Below are 19,716 nucleotides of genomic sequence, written 5' to 3'. Positions count from 1 at the left end.
GGATACTGGCGGCACTGACCAGTCCCCAGCTCAGGACCCCGGGGTCACCAAGCCTGTACTCAGCAAATGAATTCTGAGCCCCTGGGGGCAGTATTATCAAAGAGAGACTACATAACTGTACCAGTTACCGAAGAAAATTATAAGTAAAATTAACACTTCATTTCAGCACTTGAGTTTCAGCTGTGTAAATAACTATAAAAACATTGATTCATTTGAAATCAAATTTCCTACTTGATACTTCAAAATTTAAAGCCTGAAACATCTTTAACGTGCCATGCACATACAGTAAGGCGAAGTACCAGAGAAAAACGTAAAAAAATCGTCCGATTTTTATTGATGAAACTGGTAAAGAAAAGAACTGAAAACATTTCTATCTGAACTGCTATTAAATGTATTTTTTCACAACTGCAGCATTGAATATTATGCCATTCTCTTGAGATAGCTCACTGCATGGAACATCAAATTCATTAAATGTCACATCAGTTTCATCCACAGAGGAAACTAAGGAGTACAGCATGACATGAAAGTGATAGGAATTATTACATGAAGTGCTGTTATTTTATAGGCATATAAATGACAAAGATTCATATATTATCATAAATAGGAAATAAACAACAAGGTCAACATGAGGATGGTGTCCTCTTCAAATGAATGAATGTGCTTTCATACATTTCATAGGAGGGGAGGGGTTAATACAACTGCAGATAAATTCAGGTGCCGAATTATGAAGAGCCAGTATACAATGAATACATATGAAGAAGCAATCAGAATGTGGACAACTACAATAGCAGTAAAACAAGTCTGTTATTGGAGCCTAGCAGAAGACCTTTAACATCATGGATAATTCAAAAATTCAGTCATCAAACCCAGAGATGACACCTAATGAGAAACGTGTCGGATTAAACAAACTATTTCATATTAACAGTAAAGACTGAGTCATCTCTGACAGCAAGTTGAATTGAGGTAACTAGATCAGTCAATTGTTTTTTAAAAGTAACAACTGCACTGAAAATGAGTAATAACAAAGATAAAAGTAATGTATTGTGAATTGTAAACAGAAACCATTTCTTGGTGGTGGTCATGATTTGTTATTCAAATTATGTAATTTAATGAAGCAAGACTTCCATGATATTAATAAGGAATATGATCAGTACAGCAAGGAATGTTGCAACACATGAAATGTAGACATAAATAGAAATAACAAAAGGTTTCGAGTTAGATGCAAAGGAAACTATCCAGAGGAAAAAAAATCATTTTTCAACAGGATGGAGCATCACCACACTGGCACCTGCATGAAAGAGCACTTCTTAACAATAAGCTGCCTTACTGAGGTATCAGCCATAAGGGGCATACACGTCTCACATTCAGCTGCTGACCTTGAAATTTGTCTGATCTTGCAGTATGTCATTTTGTCGGGGTTTGTGGAAGGCTCCACCCATTTGTCTTGCCATGCAACGACTTAAGGTTCACTAAAAAAACACCTTTGAGCACAAGATCTCCAAATGTGCTTCAATAAGTATGAGACAAGTCTATTGCCTCGATGTCTGTTGCGTGTCCAGTGGAGGGGACACTGAATGTTTGTCAAAGGTGAATGGAAACACTGAAATTACACCAAATTGTGAAACATACCACATTATACATGCATGCATATAGAAGATGATGTCGTCGTCGTCGTCGTCGTCGTCGTCATCGTCGTCGTCGTCATCAGTCCTGAGACTGGTTTGATGCAGCTCTCCATGCTACTCTATCCTGTGCAAGCTTCTTCATCTCCCAGTACTTACTGCAACATACATCCTTCTGAATCTGCTTAGTGTATTCATCTCTTGGTCTCCCTCTACGATATTTACCCTCCACGCTGCCCTCCAATGCTAAATTTGTGATCCCTTGACGCCTCAGAACACGTCCTACCAACCGGTCCCTTCTTCTAGTCAAGTTGTGCCACAAACTCCTGTTCTCCCCAATTCTATTCAATACCTCCTCATTAGTTATGTGATCTACCCATCTAATATTCAGCATTCTTCTGTAGAACCACATTTCGAAAGCTTCTATTCTCTTCTTGTCCAAACTATTTATCGTCCACGTTTCACTTCCATACATGGCTACACTCCATACAAATACTTTCAGAAATGACTTCCTGACACTTAAATCTATACTCGATGGTAACAAATTTCTCTTCTTCAGAAACGCTTTCCTAGCCATTGCCAGTCTACATTTTATATCCTCTCTACTTCGACCATCATCAGTTATTTTGATCCCCAAATAGCAAAACTCCTTTACTACTTTAAGTGTCTCATTTCCTAATCTAATTCCCTCAGCATCACCCGACTTAATTCGACTAAATTCCATTATCCTCGTTTTGCTTTTGTTGATGTTCATCATATCGTCCTTTCAAGGCACTATCCCTTCCGTTCACCTGCCCTTCCACGTTTTGTTGTCTCTGACAGAATTACAATGTCATCGGCAAACCTCAACGTTTTTATTTCTTCTCCATGGATTTTAATACCTACTCCAAATTTTTCTTTTGTTTCCTTTACTGTTTGCTCAATATACAGATCAAATAACATCAGGGAGAGGCTACAACCCTGTCTGACTCCCTTCCCGACCACTTCTTCCCTTTCATGTCCCTCAACTCTTATAACTGCCATCTGGTTTCTGTACAAATCGTTAATAGCCCTTCGCTCCCTGTATTTTACCCCTACCACCTTCAGAATTTGAAAGAAAGTATTCCAATCAACATTGTCTAAAGCTTTCTCTAAGTCTACAAATGCTAGAAATGTAGGTTTGCCTTTCCATAATCTATTTTCTAAGATTAGTCGTAGGGTCAGTATTGCCTCAGGTGTTCCAACATTTCTGCGGAATCCAAACTGATCTTCGCCAAGGTCGCCTTCTACCAGTTTTTCCATTCATCTGTAAGGAATTCACTTTAGTATTTTGAAGCTGTGACTTATTAAACTGATAGTTCGGTAATTTTCACATCTGTCAACACCTGCTTTCTTTGGGATTGGAATTATTATATTCTTCTTGAAATCTCAGGGTACTCTGCCTCCTCACCAGATGGTAGAGTTTTGTCGTGACTGGCTCTCCCAAGGCCGTCAGTAGTTCTAATGTAATGTTGTCTACTCCCGGGGCCTTGTTTCGACTCAGGTCTTTCAGTGCTCTGTGAAACCCTTCACGTAGTATCTTATCTCCCATTTCATCTTCATCTACATCCTCTTCCATTTCTATAATATTGTCCTCAAGTACATCGCCATTGTATAGACACTCTATATACTCCTTCCACCTTTCTGCTTTCCCTTCTTTGCTTAGAACTGGGTTTCCATCAACGCTCTTGATATTCATACAAATGGCTCTTTTCTCCAAAGGTCTCTAATTTTCCTGTAGGCAGTATCTATCTTATCCCTAGTGAGATAAGCCTCTACATCCTTACATTTGTCCTCTAGCCATCCCTGCTTAGCCATTTTGCACTTCCTGTCGTTCTCATTTTTGAGACGTTTGTCTTCTTTTTTGCCTGCTTCATTTACTGCGTTTTTATATTTTCTCCTTTCATCAATTAAATTCAGTATTTCTTCTGTTACCCAAGGATTTCTACTAGCCCTCGTCTTTTTAACTACTTGATCCTCTGCTGCCTTCACTACTTCATCCCTCAGAGCTACCCATTCTTCTTCTACTGTACTACTTTCCCCCATTCCTATCAATTGTTCCCTTATGCTCTCCCTGAAACTCTGTACAGGCTCTGGTTCTTTCAGTTGATCAAGGTCCCATCTCCTTAAATTCCCACGTTTTTGCAGTTTCTTCAGTTTTAATCTACAGTTCATAACTAATAGATTGTGGTCAGAGTCCACATCTGCCCCTGGAAATGTCCTACAGTTTAAAACCTGGTTCCTAAATCTCGGTCTTACCATTATATGATCTATCTGATACCTTCGAGTATCTCCAGGATTCTTCCATGTATACAACGTTCTTTCATGATGCTTGAACCAAGTGTTAGCTATGATTAATTTATGCTCTGTGCAAAACTCTACCAGGCGGTTGCCTCTTTCATTTCTTAGCCCCAATCCATATTAACCTATTATGTTTCCTTCTCTCCCTTTTCCTACTCTCGAATTCCAGTCACCCATGACTATTAAACTTTCGTCTCCCTTCACTACTTGAATAATTTCTTTTATCTCATCATACATTTCTTCAATGTCTTCATCATCTGTAGAGCTAGTTGGCACATAAACTTTTACTACTGCAGTAGGCGTGGGCTTCATGTCTATCTTGGCCACAATAATGTGTTCACTATGCTGTTTGTAGCAGCTTACCTGCACAACTATTTTTTATTCATTATTAAACCTACTCCTGCATTACCCCTATTTGATGTGTTTATAACCCTGTATTCACCTGGCCAAAAGTCATGTTCCTCCTGCCACCGAACTGCACTAATTCCCTCTATATCTAAGTTTAATCTATCCATTTCCCTTTTTAAATTTTCTAATCTACCTGCCCGATTAAGGGATCGGGCATTCCACACTCCGATCCGTAGAACACCAGTTTTCTTCTCCTGATAACGCCCTCTTGAGTAGTCCCTGCCCCGAGATCCGAATGGGGGACAATTTTACCTCCGGAATATTTTACCCAAGAGGACGCCACGATCATTTAACCATACAGTAAAGCTTCATGACCTCGGGAAAAATTACGGCTGTAGTTTCCCCTTCCTTTCAGCTGTATAGAAGATGTACTCTTGATAAATTGAATGGTTCTTCTGGAAATAAAAGCTTTATAGCGATACCTCTAAACATAAATTTATCCTGCATTTATATCTTTATTTGTGTCCAGGATATAGCCTTTTGGAACCTACACAGGTTCTGGTTACACAGCTATCACTCCCCTTTCAGTAGATTAGGGTAATTTTAGTCTGTTTTCATGTGCTGAAAGTATTTCTTAATTTTTTTATTTTCTTTGTATATTTGATTTCTCTTTCAGTGTGAAATCACACTGTAGCCTATATCCTGGCCAGAGAGAGGGTGTGAAGGTTATTCATTCATTGGTTCACTTGTTCATTCATTCTTAGATCCACACATTGTGTTCTACAAATCATATAGTCTCGAGGGTTGCAGAATGTGACACATTGCATATTAAAAAGTAGAAGCTGCTATTGCAGATTACTTCTGCAAGGTCTACTGACAATCAGATTGCCCTGACGATCGCTAATCTCCTCACACTGATAATTATGGGACGTTTCCAGATTGCACCACCACCACCACCACCACCACCACCACCACCACCACCACCACCACCACCACCACCACATACATAAACATTTAAGAGATTGTATCTAAATTTAAAGTTTTCTTATTTCTACATCCTTCCCAATTTCTTTAAATACACAATGTGATCAAAAATATCCAAACACCCCCAAAAACATAGGTTTTTCATATTAGGCGCATTGTGCTGCTTTCTACTGCCAGGTACTCCATATCAGCAAACTCTGTAGTTATTAGACATCATGAGATTGCAGAATGTGGCACTCCAGAGAACCCACAGACTTCGAACTTGGTCAGGTGATTGGGTATCACTTGTGTCATGTGTCTGTATGCCAGATTTCCACACCCCTAAACAATCCTAGGTCCACTGTTTTAGATGTGATAGTGAAGTGGAAACGTGAAGGGAGATGTACAGCACAGAAGCGTACAGGCTGACCTCGTTTGGTGACTGACAGAAACTGTCGACACTTGAAGAGGGTTGTAATGAGTAACAGGGAGACATCTATACAGACCATTACACAGGAATTCCAGACAACTTCATTATTCACTGCAGTTATTGTGAGTGTTAGGTGGGAGGTGAAAAAACTTATATTTCACCATCCAGCACCTGCCCATAAGCCACACATGATGCAGGTAAATTCAAAATGACGCCTCGCTTGGTGTAAGGAGTGAAAACATTGGACAATTGAACAATGGAAAATCGTTGTGTGGAGTCAAGAATTATGGTACACAATGTGGTGACTTGATGGCAGGCTGTGGGTATGGCAAATACCTGGTGAACATCATCTACCAGTGTGTGTAGTGCCAATAGTAAAATTCGGAGGTGGTTCTGGTGTTATGGTGTCATAATGTTCTTCGTGGAGGGGGCTTGAACCCCTTGTTGTTTTGCATGGCGCTATCACAGCACAGGCCTACATTGATGTTTTAAGCACCTACTTGCTTCCCGAGCAATTTGGGGATGGCAATTGCATCTTTCAACATGATCAAGCACCTGTTCATAACGCATGGCGTGTGGTGGAGTTGTTATACGACAATAACATCCCTGTAACAGACTGGCCTTCGTAGAGAACTGACCTGAATCCTTTAGAATACCTTTGGGATGTTTTGGAATGCTGACTTCATGCCATGCATCACCGACTGACATCGATACCTCTCCTCAGTGCAACACTCTTAAGAATGGGCTGCCATTCTCCAAGAAACATCCAGCACCTTGTTGAACGTATGCTTGCAAGAGTGGAAGCTGTCACCAAGGATAAGGATGGACCAACACCATATTCAATTCCTGGATTACCGATGGAAGGTGCCACGAACTTTTAAGCCATTTTCAACCAGGTGTCTGAATACTTTTGATCACATGGTGTATGTCCTCTGTGGTCTCTCTTGTGGTCTTCCAAATATTTATATCCATTTCCGTTTTCCTCGTGTTGCTATTTAAGTATGTTTCATAGTCTTACTAGACTCTTTTTCGTCTTATTATGTTATCTTGTGACAGTCCAACTTCTTCTGTACCTATGACCCATTTTGAACTGTTTTTTCTAGTGATTGCTACCTCAAATATCTGCCTTGTGAACCTGTCGTCGGTCATCCTGTGATGCATCCACAGAATTTCATCCCTCTATATCTAAAGGTGTCCGTTACTGTTTCTGTCTATCTATAGATCTCTCCTAAGGGTCTCTCTATCCCAATTCATTCACAGAAAACTGGTCCAAATATTGTGCTGAGAATTTTTCTTTCCTGCTTCTCAGTCAGTCATTTTTGTGTGACCATGAATCACAGTACTTTCTGCAGCAGGGTGTTATTAGAGTAGTAGTTTTGCATTGACAAAAACAGATTTTCTGTTACAATGACTCCGCATCAGCTGAGAAGCTTTTGAGCCAGAAACTCCTGTAGTTAGTTTGACAATAAGCAAGGATCTCACTTTCGAAAGACTGAAGATTTTGAACAGTGTGATCTCAAGATTTCAGCTGCAAAACGTGTGGGCAAATGATGGCAGGATAATGGTGAAGACCTAAAATAGGAATAATCAGTCTGCAATGCAGGTCAGCTTGATTGTAGCGACTTTAGAACCTAAAAAATTTGTCAACTCTTGTTGCCTCTAATTTAGTGTGTTTACTTTCACGTCCTTTTTTGCAAAGAAACAATTTGTTTTACTAATATAATACTTAAAACAGGTTCTCCTCTTATTATTCTCTATTTGTCTAGGATTACTTTTAGTACTAATTTTCTGCTCAATTATCATACCTCTAACATCAATAATATTCATTAATTCACTATTACTTCAAAATGCTCACAAGACTGATTCAGATGATAATTTACTGTCATTTCTACTTTAATAATTTAACATCATATTACTCTGGTTACTAATCATTAGGACCAATAATAAGACACTGCTTTCATTCAGTTTATCTCACTTTCAGTATTGTTGTGCATAGATTATTCTAGCTTTGTTCAGTAACTTTCTCCTCCTGTCTTCAGTTGACAATTCACTGACCAGTGCAAAGCCTGCTGGCCTTGGCCACAAAACCTCCCTCCTCCGGGAGATATCTTCCACTTTCACTTCAATGAACCTTGCTCCCCTACCACAATGCAGTCTGGTATGCTTTGTTCACCGGCCTAAAGTCACTACTACTACTACTACTACTACTACTACTACTACTACTACTACTACTACATACTGCTCACGCTAATGTTCGATCTCTGCCACCTCATCATAACAAAGTCTGTCACATATTTCAAGACATGGACGTACATATGATACTTCCGTCAGAGATATGGCTCAAACCAAGTATGTACAGAAGTTCCATAAATTGAGAAGACTACATCTTTTTAAGAAGCAACAGATGTAACTGACAACTGCGTGGAGTAGGGCATACACATGCTCCGATTTATCACATAATGTGCTACACACATCCAATAATCATGAAGATAAACAAGAGGAATATGTTCAGAGAGATTACATCCATTAACAGAAAGTCACCAATGTGCGTCCTCTACGAACGTCCTGAAGTAGCCAGGTTTGGCTGCTTTAAATTGCACTTTGAACCGACATGTGAGCATATAATTATGCGCCACTCAGATCTTCCCCTTTTCACAGAATTCTTAGCTGGTGAAGGCTTCTTAAATTTCCTTTCCATGGAACTCACTATATCAGGAAACTATCTTGTACATTTACAAACCCTTTTATACCTGCCACTGTTATTGTCGTCGTTACTACTCTTACCATCACAACCATTAGTGGCAACAACTGTAATACTACTAGTACTGTCATTATTATTTTTTTTAGTTTATAGTCAATATTACTTACATTGCCACTTCAGATATTCAAATCATTTTAATACTATTTGTCATATTAAAATTGTTGTTTCTTAGGTAACTATGATATACTTGTGAAACCCTGGTCCAATACAAAAGAGAACCTGATGGCTCTTGTCAGACTAGCATAAATAAATAAATAAATAAATAAATAATGTCTTGCTAATTGGATGATCTCTCCTGGATATTTAACGTATGTATCTTGTGACACTTCCTCATACCATGTTATAATGGAGAGATTATCTGTAGGCTTCCTGTCCAATACAGAGTTTTCTCACAGATGAATTTTAGACCGTTTTCTGTGACATTTTATGAAGCTTTTCAAGGTCAAGTTTGACTTCTCTAGAGTTTCTTAGAATAGTGAGTGTGTACTAAAGCCATACACCTCATGTTGATTCTCTGCTCTTTTTTAATTTCAATTTGGCTTCCCTTATCTCCTTCACCTATGTCTTCATAACTTTTTTCAGAATTATTTTAAATTCGAGGGGGTCAATTTAACATTTAGGGTTGTACTCATTAATGTCTGTTGGATAGCTGCCACTGTTTTCCTGTCCCTTTTGAATTCCTCTGAAGTACTGAATCAAGATTTTCCTATCAAATCGTAAGCCTTTCTGACACTTGGCATAAGTTGCCACAGTATTTACAAATCATCATCTTTGCAAAATTGACTTTGGTTCCCGTATCTGTTCTCTACACGATTGCCTTTTGCAAAATCATGCCTTATACTCAACTATTAATGGGCCTACTTGTTCATCCAGTTGACTTCACAGGGCTTTTTAAAGAACTTTGGACGTAACAGGATGCAGCGAAATTCCCTGCGGTTATTCAGACTACTTTTATCTCATTTTTGTGAAGAAGATCAATTAACGCACATTTCCACTCTTCAGTAATTTTTTTTCACTTTTTCAAATGTGTAACATAATTCTGCCAGTTGCCTGTGTGAGATTACTGTTGCTCAGTATCCATATCTCGATACTTCTGCTATGAGTTTATGTCTTCTGTAGATGACTTGCTATTTTCCAAAGTACTGATTTCCTTCAGTTTTTCAACGGATGATTTTTAATCTGAATTGTTTTGCCTCCAAAATCTAGTTCTTTCAGAGGCAGACAGTCAAGATCTGAGTGAAAGTAATGGACTAAAATTGTTATTTTTTGTTGGTTTCAAGTGACCCCAGTTTACACTCCTTTTTATAGCCTTGAACATTCTTTTCTATACTTTCAAGAATTCCTGCCATTTTCTGGGGTTTGTAACTATTTAAAATTTTCAATGCTTGTTCCCTCGCATCTACTACACACTGATCATATGCAATGTTCTACTACCTGTGTTCTCTCCTCCTTTGTCATTAGCTTAATTTCATAATGATTTTTAGTATGTCTGCAAGTTTCTTACAATTCATGGTATATGAACGAATAATTTGTTGAAAATTTTTTTACTCATAATACGAGTGTTAATGGATTAATGATGAGTGATTTATTCGTATGTGTTTCTTATATGCAGGAGACGTTGAAATCAGTAAAAAAAATCCTTTCTTGTTCTTACACAGAGTATTTTTGTATCCTTATTGGCTATAACAACATGGTATATCTGAAACTCACATAAAGTGGAGTTAAGAAAATTTCATTTTTGTAGGTTCTTCGCCGGTTTAATTTATGTGGTAGTGTTTTTGATCTCATTCTCCCAGCTTTATCTCACCATTTTCATATATTCTCTATTGAACTCCTGTTTTCTATAATTTTCTTGTTGGAACATATGCATGACATCCCACCAGTCAGACACTGAACCAGTTCAGTGGCATGCTTTTAGATTTGCTACTATTAGCTTTGATTAGCACACAAATGTTATGGGTATGGTTCAGGAACTCAAACAGGAATCCTTGGAGGGAAGATGTTCTTTTCGAGAGTCAATGTCGAGACGATTTAGGGAACTGGCATTTGAGGCTCACTGCAGATGTAAATGTTGATCAGTGTGTATTTTAAGGGAAACATAATGAAACTTTGTGTGTCTGATTTGGATACTACTATTTGCCTATAATATAATGCATCACACTTTGTGTATCCTCCAGAACTGTCAGAGACAGACAGTTTTATTTTTCTGTTTACTGTTTTTTCATCTAATGTCTTTTGTTAATGAAATCACCTGTTTGTGTATACTGAAACTGAAAATGATTAATAGGATTTAGTAATTTTAATATTCTGGACGAGTGAATTTTGATGTGTACCATAAATAGTGAGTTTTGATGTAACAATGGGAGGAAATCAATTATGTAAGGTTGCTGTTGGGCAGTATAGTCATGTATGGCGAACTTGTAAACATAGACAAATACCTTTTTTCTGTTGCACTGTGGATTGTAAAGATAATGGACAAAATGGAATTAAAGTTATGCATTCCATATTAATTTTCCACATAATAGCATGAAGGCAGCAACTTGGAAATGATGCAGAGGCATGTTTACTAATGGAAAATTTTATTAAGCACAATGCCAAAAAACTAAGTTAATAGTCCAAAATGTCGATTTACCTCTTATTGTGGACTGATGTAATGTGGGAAAATATCAGAGCAGTGACAGTAAAGGAACATATTTGCTAAATGAATTGATTTCAATATTGAACACATTCTCCAAACTGAATTCCATATGCAAAACTACTATGCCTGTGCCCCACAGAAAATTATTATTGCACCATGCATATACAACAGAATGAAGCCTAACAAACAAATGCTTAATTTGGGAAGAGAAAATGTGATGCAGGAACCAGTTATGGCAGATTCACTCTTTTTTTAAATACCATACTCACTGTCCCTAGCATGATAAATTGTTTCCTTAACTGGTATGCTTGCACAATCACCAGGCATCAATGTGCCTGATGGTCCTTTACAGACACCACCAAGACAATAGAAATTAGGGCTTGTATGGAGACAACAGACAGTTGCTTTTCCCTCACTCTGCTTGCCAGTGGAAAAGCAAAGGAAATGACTGATAGTGGTGGAGCATACCCACCGCCATGCACCATGAAGTGTCTTGCATAGTATGTTTTCTGATTTAGGTTTTTCAGTCCTCTTCCTTATATATTTGTTAGGTTTTATTCCTGTGAGAAGTTTATGAATCTAACCATCCACTTTCTCTTACGCAAGGTGGACAAAATTAATACCACAACATTTTATTTTACTGGGTTAAATTTTATGCTTCATACAAGCAGACCTTATCAAAGTTGTAGGTTGTGGCAAGAAGATAATTTATTTGGATCTGCTATGACTTCTGTTGTGACGAAATACAAGTATTTATCTGCATGGGTTCAAGAGTTTTTCTGTGACTGACAAATCTGTAAGTAATTCAACAGATACCATTGAGGTAGCCATACTGTAACTATTTTAAGATCAATGCATCGAGGATGATCTATCACATACAAAGAGTATCACACTTTGTACCTTTGGCACCTTTGAAAATTTTTGGTTCAAACTGACAAATATCAATGATTCACTGAAAAGATGAATCATGTCCAATGTATTCTTCTGCAATCCATTAATCATAAGTTAATCGAAGGAGGAATATTTTTCAAATGACCTACACTCTCAGAGTTTACACTTATACAAAATGTTTAACATCCAGAAGGGTTTGGATTCTACTCAGAACAATATGCAAGTAACAGTTGCTAATCCACATCAAGTGGAATAGCACAAGAGTACTGTAAAATTATTAATTGCACTTATGCCAAGAAAACTCATAATCTGTGCCTGTCCCACAGTAATGCATTTCTTACATTAAGCAATTACGCAAATACATTTTTATCACTCTACATGCAATGAATCAGAGATGGGAGTGCTTACAGTATTCTCAGTTTCACCCAGATCCAAATTTAGTTCAGGATCCTCCTTGATAAAATCATTTGGCCAAGAGTTTCCCAAGTTATCTTCAAGACACTGAAAGAAAGAAAAAACTCAGTTAAAACTGCTTGTACCCTTCTGTACTTATGACATGGCTCCTAATATTTCTTTTTTTATGAATATCATACAAATTTTCAGAGATTTTATCATGTACACACACAAAAATTTAAAAAATATAGTTGTTGAGCAGCTATTCTGCCAACATGTATCACTGTAATTTCACACAGTGCCATACTGCACTAATTTTACATATAATCAGTCAGTACATAGTGTACTTCATAGTGCTTGCTGACCCTTATCCTTCATCTGGTAACCTCACAGTTTGCCCGTACCAAGAAGAAGAGGGAGTGTGCTACTCCCTGTGCATTAACATAGGACAGTAAAGGTGGTAAGCCCAAGAACTGCAATGAAATGAATACCCCTAGCTGCACACTGGCATTGATATAAGTGAACGGCGACAGGTGAAAATGTGTGCCCCATCCAGGACTCAAACCTGGGATGTCCTGCATACATGGCAGATGCTCAATCCATCTGAGCCACCCAGGACACAGAGGATAGTGTGACTGCAGGGACTTATCTCTGGCATGCCTACCCTGAGACCCACATTTCCAACCTATTGTCCTGCGCTATACTCATAGTGCCCCTGCCCATTATACTCATTACTTGCGGCTTTTTGCCCATACCCGTAAGAGTACGGGCACTTTTTGTGCATCTGTGTTGAAGAAGATTGTCAAATGACCAGTGAGCCTTATATATATGAAGATGGTATCTGTTCTTTTGTACCTGTCCGAAAGAACAGGTACCATTTTCATATACTCAAGAACTAAGACTAGCACTGTCACTTGAGACTTAAGTGCACATGGAATTGGATGGTGTTTGTTGCTTCTGTCTCAACTTATTTCGAAAGATTGTTTATGGACTTTTGAGTGAATGGTTAAGAGTTGAAGGCTGTGATTATAAGGAGGTGCTGAGAGTTATAGTTACTGGTATTTATAGAAGAAAACAAACAAAACATGTCCACGTTTTCTGATCCAGTGAACCGATATGGGTGAAGAGAAACTAAGGGTAAATATTTTGTAAGTCTCCAAAAACTAAAGTAGAATTTAAAAATGGTTGACGGCAATTCCTCAGAAACACAGTCTGGCAGTTGTTTTGTGTGTGATCCACATTTCAGTGAGGAACAACAAATCTTTATCACCAGTAAACAAGTTGAAATTTTAAGACAAGGGTGGTCTCTCAAAACCAGAGCGGCTCAGTGGTTCATCGTGTATTTCCCAGTTTACTGAAATATCTAACGAAAATATTACACAAAAGAAAATCTTCAGTAAAGCACTTGCTTAAGGGAAGCTGTTGAAAGAAGACAGTAAACAAGCTGCAGTTTCAATGTCTGCCAGTGCTTCTTCAGCTGAGGAAAACGTAGGGAGCTGATCAGTACTGGACAGAGTAGTAATCACATTACAACAATGTTCATGTGCCAGGAACTGGAAATTGTCAGATTACGTGATAAATTAAGGACAGCAAATGCCGAAATCAATCTCTTCCAAAAACAAGTCTCAGATGAAAACCATAAGATAGCTCAGACAAATGTCCTAGATCATTGTAAACTTAGTAAAAGCAGAAAATCATATTTGTCAGTATGTTAAAGAAATGCCAATTTAAAAACAGCAATAGAATGCATTATGTGATGTGACAATGAATTTATTCTGGATAGCATGCTCTTGAAAAATAGTAGCTCAAAGGATATAGACATTGTTTGAAGCACGCATTGTTGCAACAACCTTCTGAAACATCTCCAAAATTAAATGATCTCAAATGCTCATGTGAAATTAACAAAGAGCCCATAGAACAATTAGGAATTATTTTCGGAAAGGACAAAATGAAAACAAAGATACGCTGATTTTGGATGAAGTAAAGCACAAGGAAAGCTACATTTCAATAACACTTTGCTGAAAGTTTGTTTCGTCAATTTATGGGTATATACTTCAGACGATTGTAGTAATAACTTTGCCTATCATTGCTCTGGTGTTCATACGTGTTGCTCTGATTCATAACCGTATTCACCCTATTTTAGATTACTCCAGTCACAATGCCACTCCTAGCGATGTCTAGCATAAATTGATTCAAGTAATTATCTAGCTAGAGCAAGCCAGAATGACACTTGTTTCATTCCCTTCTTATGGAACAGTACACAACTGAATAAAAAGGTCCAGCAGTGTCTAGGAATTACTGGCATAGAAAATAAAGTTCCTTGCTCAATATCAAATGCAGTTGACATGACACATTAACAATTACTATGGCAGGAGAGGATCCTATAGCATGATGTATGAGAAACAATGCATAGAATGACTGTGACTGACTGGCTGGATGGTACGGTACATATTAGACCACAATCTCTGTAACAATGTATGATTTAACAAATGGTCTCTAGCATGGAAATCATGCATTTCTGGACATAAGACCTTTTCTGGTTTGTATCCTCTCCTCAATCAATCCCTGTTTGTAAATGGTGGAGAAAACACCCTATATCAGGGTCGGCCAAACGCTGCACAGTGTGCAGACATGCGGAAGTGCTGCACACTTGCACACGTGTGCAACAGCGACATCTGTTATTAGACATGTGTCCTAATTGAACGGCGGCGGCTCCACTTCCCTGTTTATGTGGTACAAGCAAGAGCGCAACATACCCAGTCTCGTTTACCCCTGGTAACCGTAACCTTAACAGAGAAGTATTGAGAAATGGCAGGTACTGTGAAAAAGCAAAGGACGGGAGATCTATGTTCTCTGTTGTTTAAAATGACTGGGAACTGCAATTCTTTTTTGTAGCCGTTGGTGAAAACTCAGTGTTTGCTATGCCACCGAATAATAGGCGACCAGCGTAAGTTTTCAATTGAAAGACACTACAATACATATCACAAAGACGAGTGTAGTGTACTCAAGAGTGAAGAACGACAAGCAAAATTAAATGTCCTTAAGAAAATGGATGAGACACATCATCTCTATTATCATTTCTCATGACCAGTGATAAACGTGTTTGGATTTATTCCTTTCATACTTAAAAATGATTGTTTACTAACTGTGCATTAGTGCCTCATTCTGCTCCATGTTACGTTAGTATCAGGGAAGTTGGTCATTAAACCGATTGTTCCAATGTATACTTACATTTAGGGTTTTTTTTAATGTGTGAAGGGCTACGCTCAGCTGAAGTCGATAAAACGTAACATTCATCGAATTGTTGGTTATTATGCAGAATTCAGACGAAGCTGATGAAAGATGTAGCAATAATGGTATTGAAATTACAGGTGATCGAGAGGTCTGCGGTTATCATTCTGTTCGGAGGTCAGTGAGACAGAAATTATGTGGGTGTGACTGAGGGCACCGAGAATTAGTTATAGGAAACCTTGCATTAGTTTAATGTTATTTGAAATCATGAATAAGGTTCGTTGCAAGTCACTAAGTGCTCTCTTTCTTAAATACTAGATCAAAAACATTACTCGTATCTACCTGCCGTCAGTCAAGCTGCCTTAATAAAAACCCACGGTTGTTAACTGTATTACTTGTCTTACTGGGTTAAACTGTTAACATAAAACTAGACATCTCAATGAGTAGACTGCGACAGTATTTTAAATGTTTAATACGCAAAATACCTTCCCATGGTTGGCTTGCAAGCTGTGGAAAGAGCACTAGAATGCGCTAGTACAGAGTATCCTAGCAAGTGGATAAAGCGAAATCTATGGGTAGAAACATGCACTACATGAACGCTGACGGCTGCGGCGTGCACGCTGTGACCCGGAAGTTGCCCATGTGCAGGAGCACCGCACGCGTGCAGAATTTCTGGCCGGTCCTGCCCTATATAGTGGTGTTATGTTCAGATTATTAAATCAATGCTCACTGCATGTATTATGTGAGCTATAGTGTAAAGCACAAGCCTTAAAGCGGGGCTGAGAAGTACTTAGTTTGTAAATGTGACAGTGTTGGTGGGAAAGGGACTGGATTGGTAAATGTGTCATGTTGTTGCTGCCTACTGTTGAAAGCATGTTGTAAAGCTGTGTAATTATGTTGCTGTCAGTGAATTAATGAATCATCAGAACGTTGATGTTATTTCTTGTAACATTATCACTATTTTTATAGTGTTATACTCGCATAATATTTATATTGCCTGGCCTCATTCTTACTTTTCCAATTTTTATACGGGGCTGATCTGCAATTCCCATGAAAACTGATCATCTTTATTACAGAAAATAGTGATGCAGATGGTGGTTTCCATTCATTATACCAATGATGATAATGCATTCATGAGGTGCAAACAATTATGAATGAAGTATCTGGTTGATCTGCAACCAGTGCCCAGTGACTGAAATTTCTCACTTCCTGGAGGTTAGAGATGTTTGTGAGAACTGAAAAAATTTTCCAATATTAAATATTTCTTATGACATTCTTAACACATACAATTGCTCTTCCCCTCATTTATGTGTTGTTAAAAATTCTTTTCAAATAACCAACTTTCTCCCTCTCTCACATTAATTAATGGTCTCACTGTGTTAAATAGCCACAAAAGATTCCCATGCATATAAAACAAATCAGCATTTTACTATCTCATAAGGTATCAAACACATTTCTCTGTAGTTCTCTCATGTTCATATTATGCAGTGTTAAGGCAGAAAGAGAGTCACCTGTACTGGATCATGATGGCACAGTTTAATTGTTGTATAAAATCCAGGAATTCGAATTTGCTGCTTGCAGGTCATTTGTTATGCTGTTTATATTTTGTCGCCCTATACCGGAAAATGCTGCATGAATGGTCAGTCACAGCTGGATAAGAATTCAAAGTGGTGCAGAGATTGTGAACTTGCTGTAAATGTCCAGAAAACATATATCTATTTATATAGTGTGTGTGTGTGTGTGGGGGGGGGGGGGGGGGGCTGAATTGAATTCCTAAGTGATTTAAACTGCTGAGGCCATCGGTCTGTTCAGAAATGTAAAATTGCACTTCTATAGCACACTTTGGTTAACTGGTAAAATACTGGTAAAATGAAAACAGTCCACAAAGGAGATTGCTTATAAAACATTTGTACAATCCATACTAGAAGCCTGCTCAGGTGTGTGGCACCTGCACCACATATGATTTTCACAGAATACTCAACATATACAAAGATGAGCGGCACAAATTTTCACAATTTACAGTGTCGTGCAGATGCTAAGAAACAAGACACACAGATGCTTTAAGATTGATGCAAACTATCCTATGAAATACTATTTACAGAGATTTAAGAACCAGCTGTAAGTGATGAATCTAGAAATATATATCATCCTATTACATATCACTTCCCTGGGAGCATAAGGACAAGACTTCACTAATTACAGCATGCACATAGTCAATTTCACAACAATTTTCCTACACTCTGTATGTGAATGGAATGGAAGAAGCCCTACTTACTGGTGCAGTAGGAAGTATTATCTGCCATGTAACTCTCAGCAGATTCCAGAGTATGGATTTTTATGAGGACATGGATGTAGATGCTGTTCACTCTTTTTCCATTTTCCCTTCCATTCACCTATAATAATACAACACAACATCTCCAGCTGAGTTAGAATCTACACTTTGAGTGTACTACTAAAAGAATGTCTGCTGTACGTGCAATCAGTAGACTGCACTTCCACCTTCCACATCCCCCCCCCCCCCCCCCCACACACACACACACACACACACACGGCTACAGTTCCCTTCCCTTCAGAGTAGTGGCATGTGAAGAACTGCACTGCTAATTGTCAGTAACAGTTAGGAGATACAGATGAAAGTCTCATGCTGCCCCTTGAGACTACTTGTGTGTGTATGAATGGCCAGAGACTGATCTAGTAGTGCTGAGATTATCTGGGCACGTAAGTTACCAATTCCCTTTGTGTATGCCCTGATTTCTTTTATTTTATCATCATTTCTCCTGATGTAGTTGGGTGTCAAAACATATTTTGGCATTCAGAGGAAAAAAGCTGGTGATTGAAATTTTGAGGAAAGAACTCAATACAAAGAGAAACGCCTTTCTTCCCCTTACCACATCAACTCATAATGTACACATGACACTTTTCCCACTACTTTGCAATAATACAAAACAAGCTTTCCTTCTTTGAACTTTCTCGGTACCCTCCATTCATCCTATCTACTAAGGATCCCATACTGTACAGCAACCATTAAATCTGTACGATTTATCATGTAAACCAAAAGTGGAGTTCTACAATTCTGGTGTGGGGGACCTCACATCTTCTATTGTTCAGTGTCAACTACCACTTTCCACAGACTTGATGGCAACAATCAGTACAGAGCTGTTTACTGCCAATTTTTTTTTACTCAACGTGTTTGTGTGTTTTATACTGGTAGTTGGTTATTAGTGTGTTTAACTGCCATTTCATTATGGGTAGAAATTGTTGCCTTGAAAGGAGAGTTGTAAAAATTTGCTAGTCCTACCTGGCGAGCATGTACGTTTGCCGTAAGTTAAATGGCACAAATTAGTAGAATTTGTTTTTTTATATATTTTGGAAATGTTAATGTTGTTAACTGTGAGTGTGTCTACATTCACATCTTAATTCTGCAGACCACTGTGATGTGCATGGCAGCGGTAACATCTCACTGACTTTTTCCCCATCCTATTCACACATGGAGTGCAGGAAGAATGACTGTTTAAATGTGTTCAAGAAATCTGCAATATATCTAATTTTGACAAGACACATATGGAAGGGATACATATGGGACTTAAGCACCAGGTGGTTGTAATTAAAGAGCAGCTACTTGCACAGGTTCAGTGTGGACTTTGATGATCATATCAAAGCAAAACTTGGTAGCTGCATTAATGGGGAACTGGTTTACACTGGAAACAATTAGTTCCGACTTTGGACACCCCAGTGCAAAATTTGACACTATACACTGTCTGACACTATGACATAAATGCTATCATTTGACAAACCATAACGTGAGTGAACAGCGTGGCTATCAAGTGAGACTATGGGCTTTTAGTGAAACAGTTTTCTGTGAAGAGCAGGAATTAAGAGTGCTGCACTGACACAGTAAGGTCTGAGCAGAGGACCAATGTCATTAAATGGTTTAAAGGAGATAAATTATAAAATAGACTCCAGAAGGCTTAAGAATACAGGATAAAAAATCAGGGCTCCTATGGAAAAACCCTGTTTGCAGGGACCAAGTGAGCTTGGTGCAGCATCTGGAAGAAAGAGGCATCTTATCTGGATGGTGTTGATTGCTATAACTGATCAAGTCGCAAATGTCCCAGTTAGG

General features: G+C 38.3%; 1 protein-coding gene across 5 annotated transcripts in view; it reads right to left on the bottom strand.

Moving 5' to 3' along the window:
• The window catches only part of LOC124720001 (zinc finger protein OZF-like), a 57,453-nt gene that overhangs the window by 16,701 nt on the left and 21,036 nt on the right, over positions 1-19,716 (bottom strand). For all 5 annotated transcript variants that reach the window (XM_047245232.1, XM_047245236.1, XM_047245234.1 and 2 more), the window contains one exon: positions 12,381-12,473. In XM_047245232.1, coding sequence (XP_047101188.1) covers positions 12,381-12,473 — 93 coding nt within the window. The remainder of the gene's footprint in view (positions 1-12,380; positions 12,474-19,716) is intronic.

Source organism: Schistocerca piceifrons, chromosome 11 (assembly GCF_021461385.2).
Source record: "Schistocerca piceifrons isolate TAMUIC-IGC-003096 chromosome 11, iqSchPice1.1, whole genome shotgun sequence".
NCBI lineage: Eukaryota > Metazoa > Arthropoda > Insecta > Orthoptera > Acrididae > Schistocerca > Schistocerca piceifrons.
This window is presented reverse-complemented; position numbering and strand designations above follow the sequence as displayed.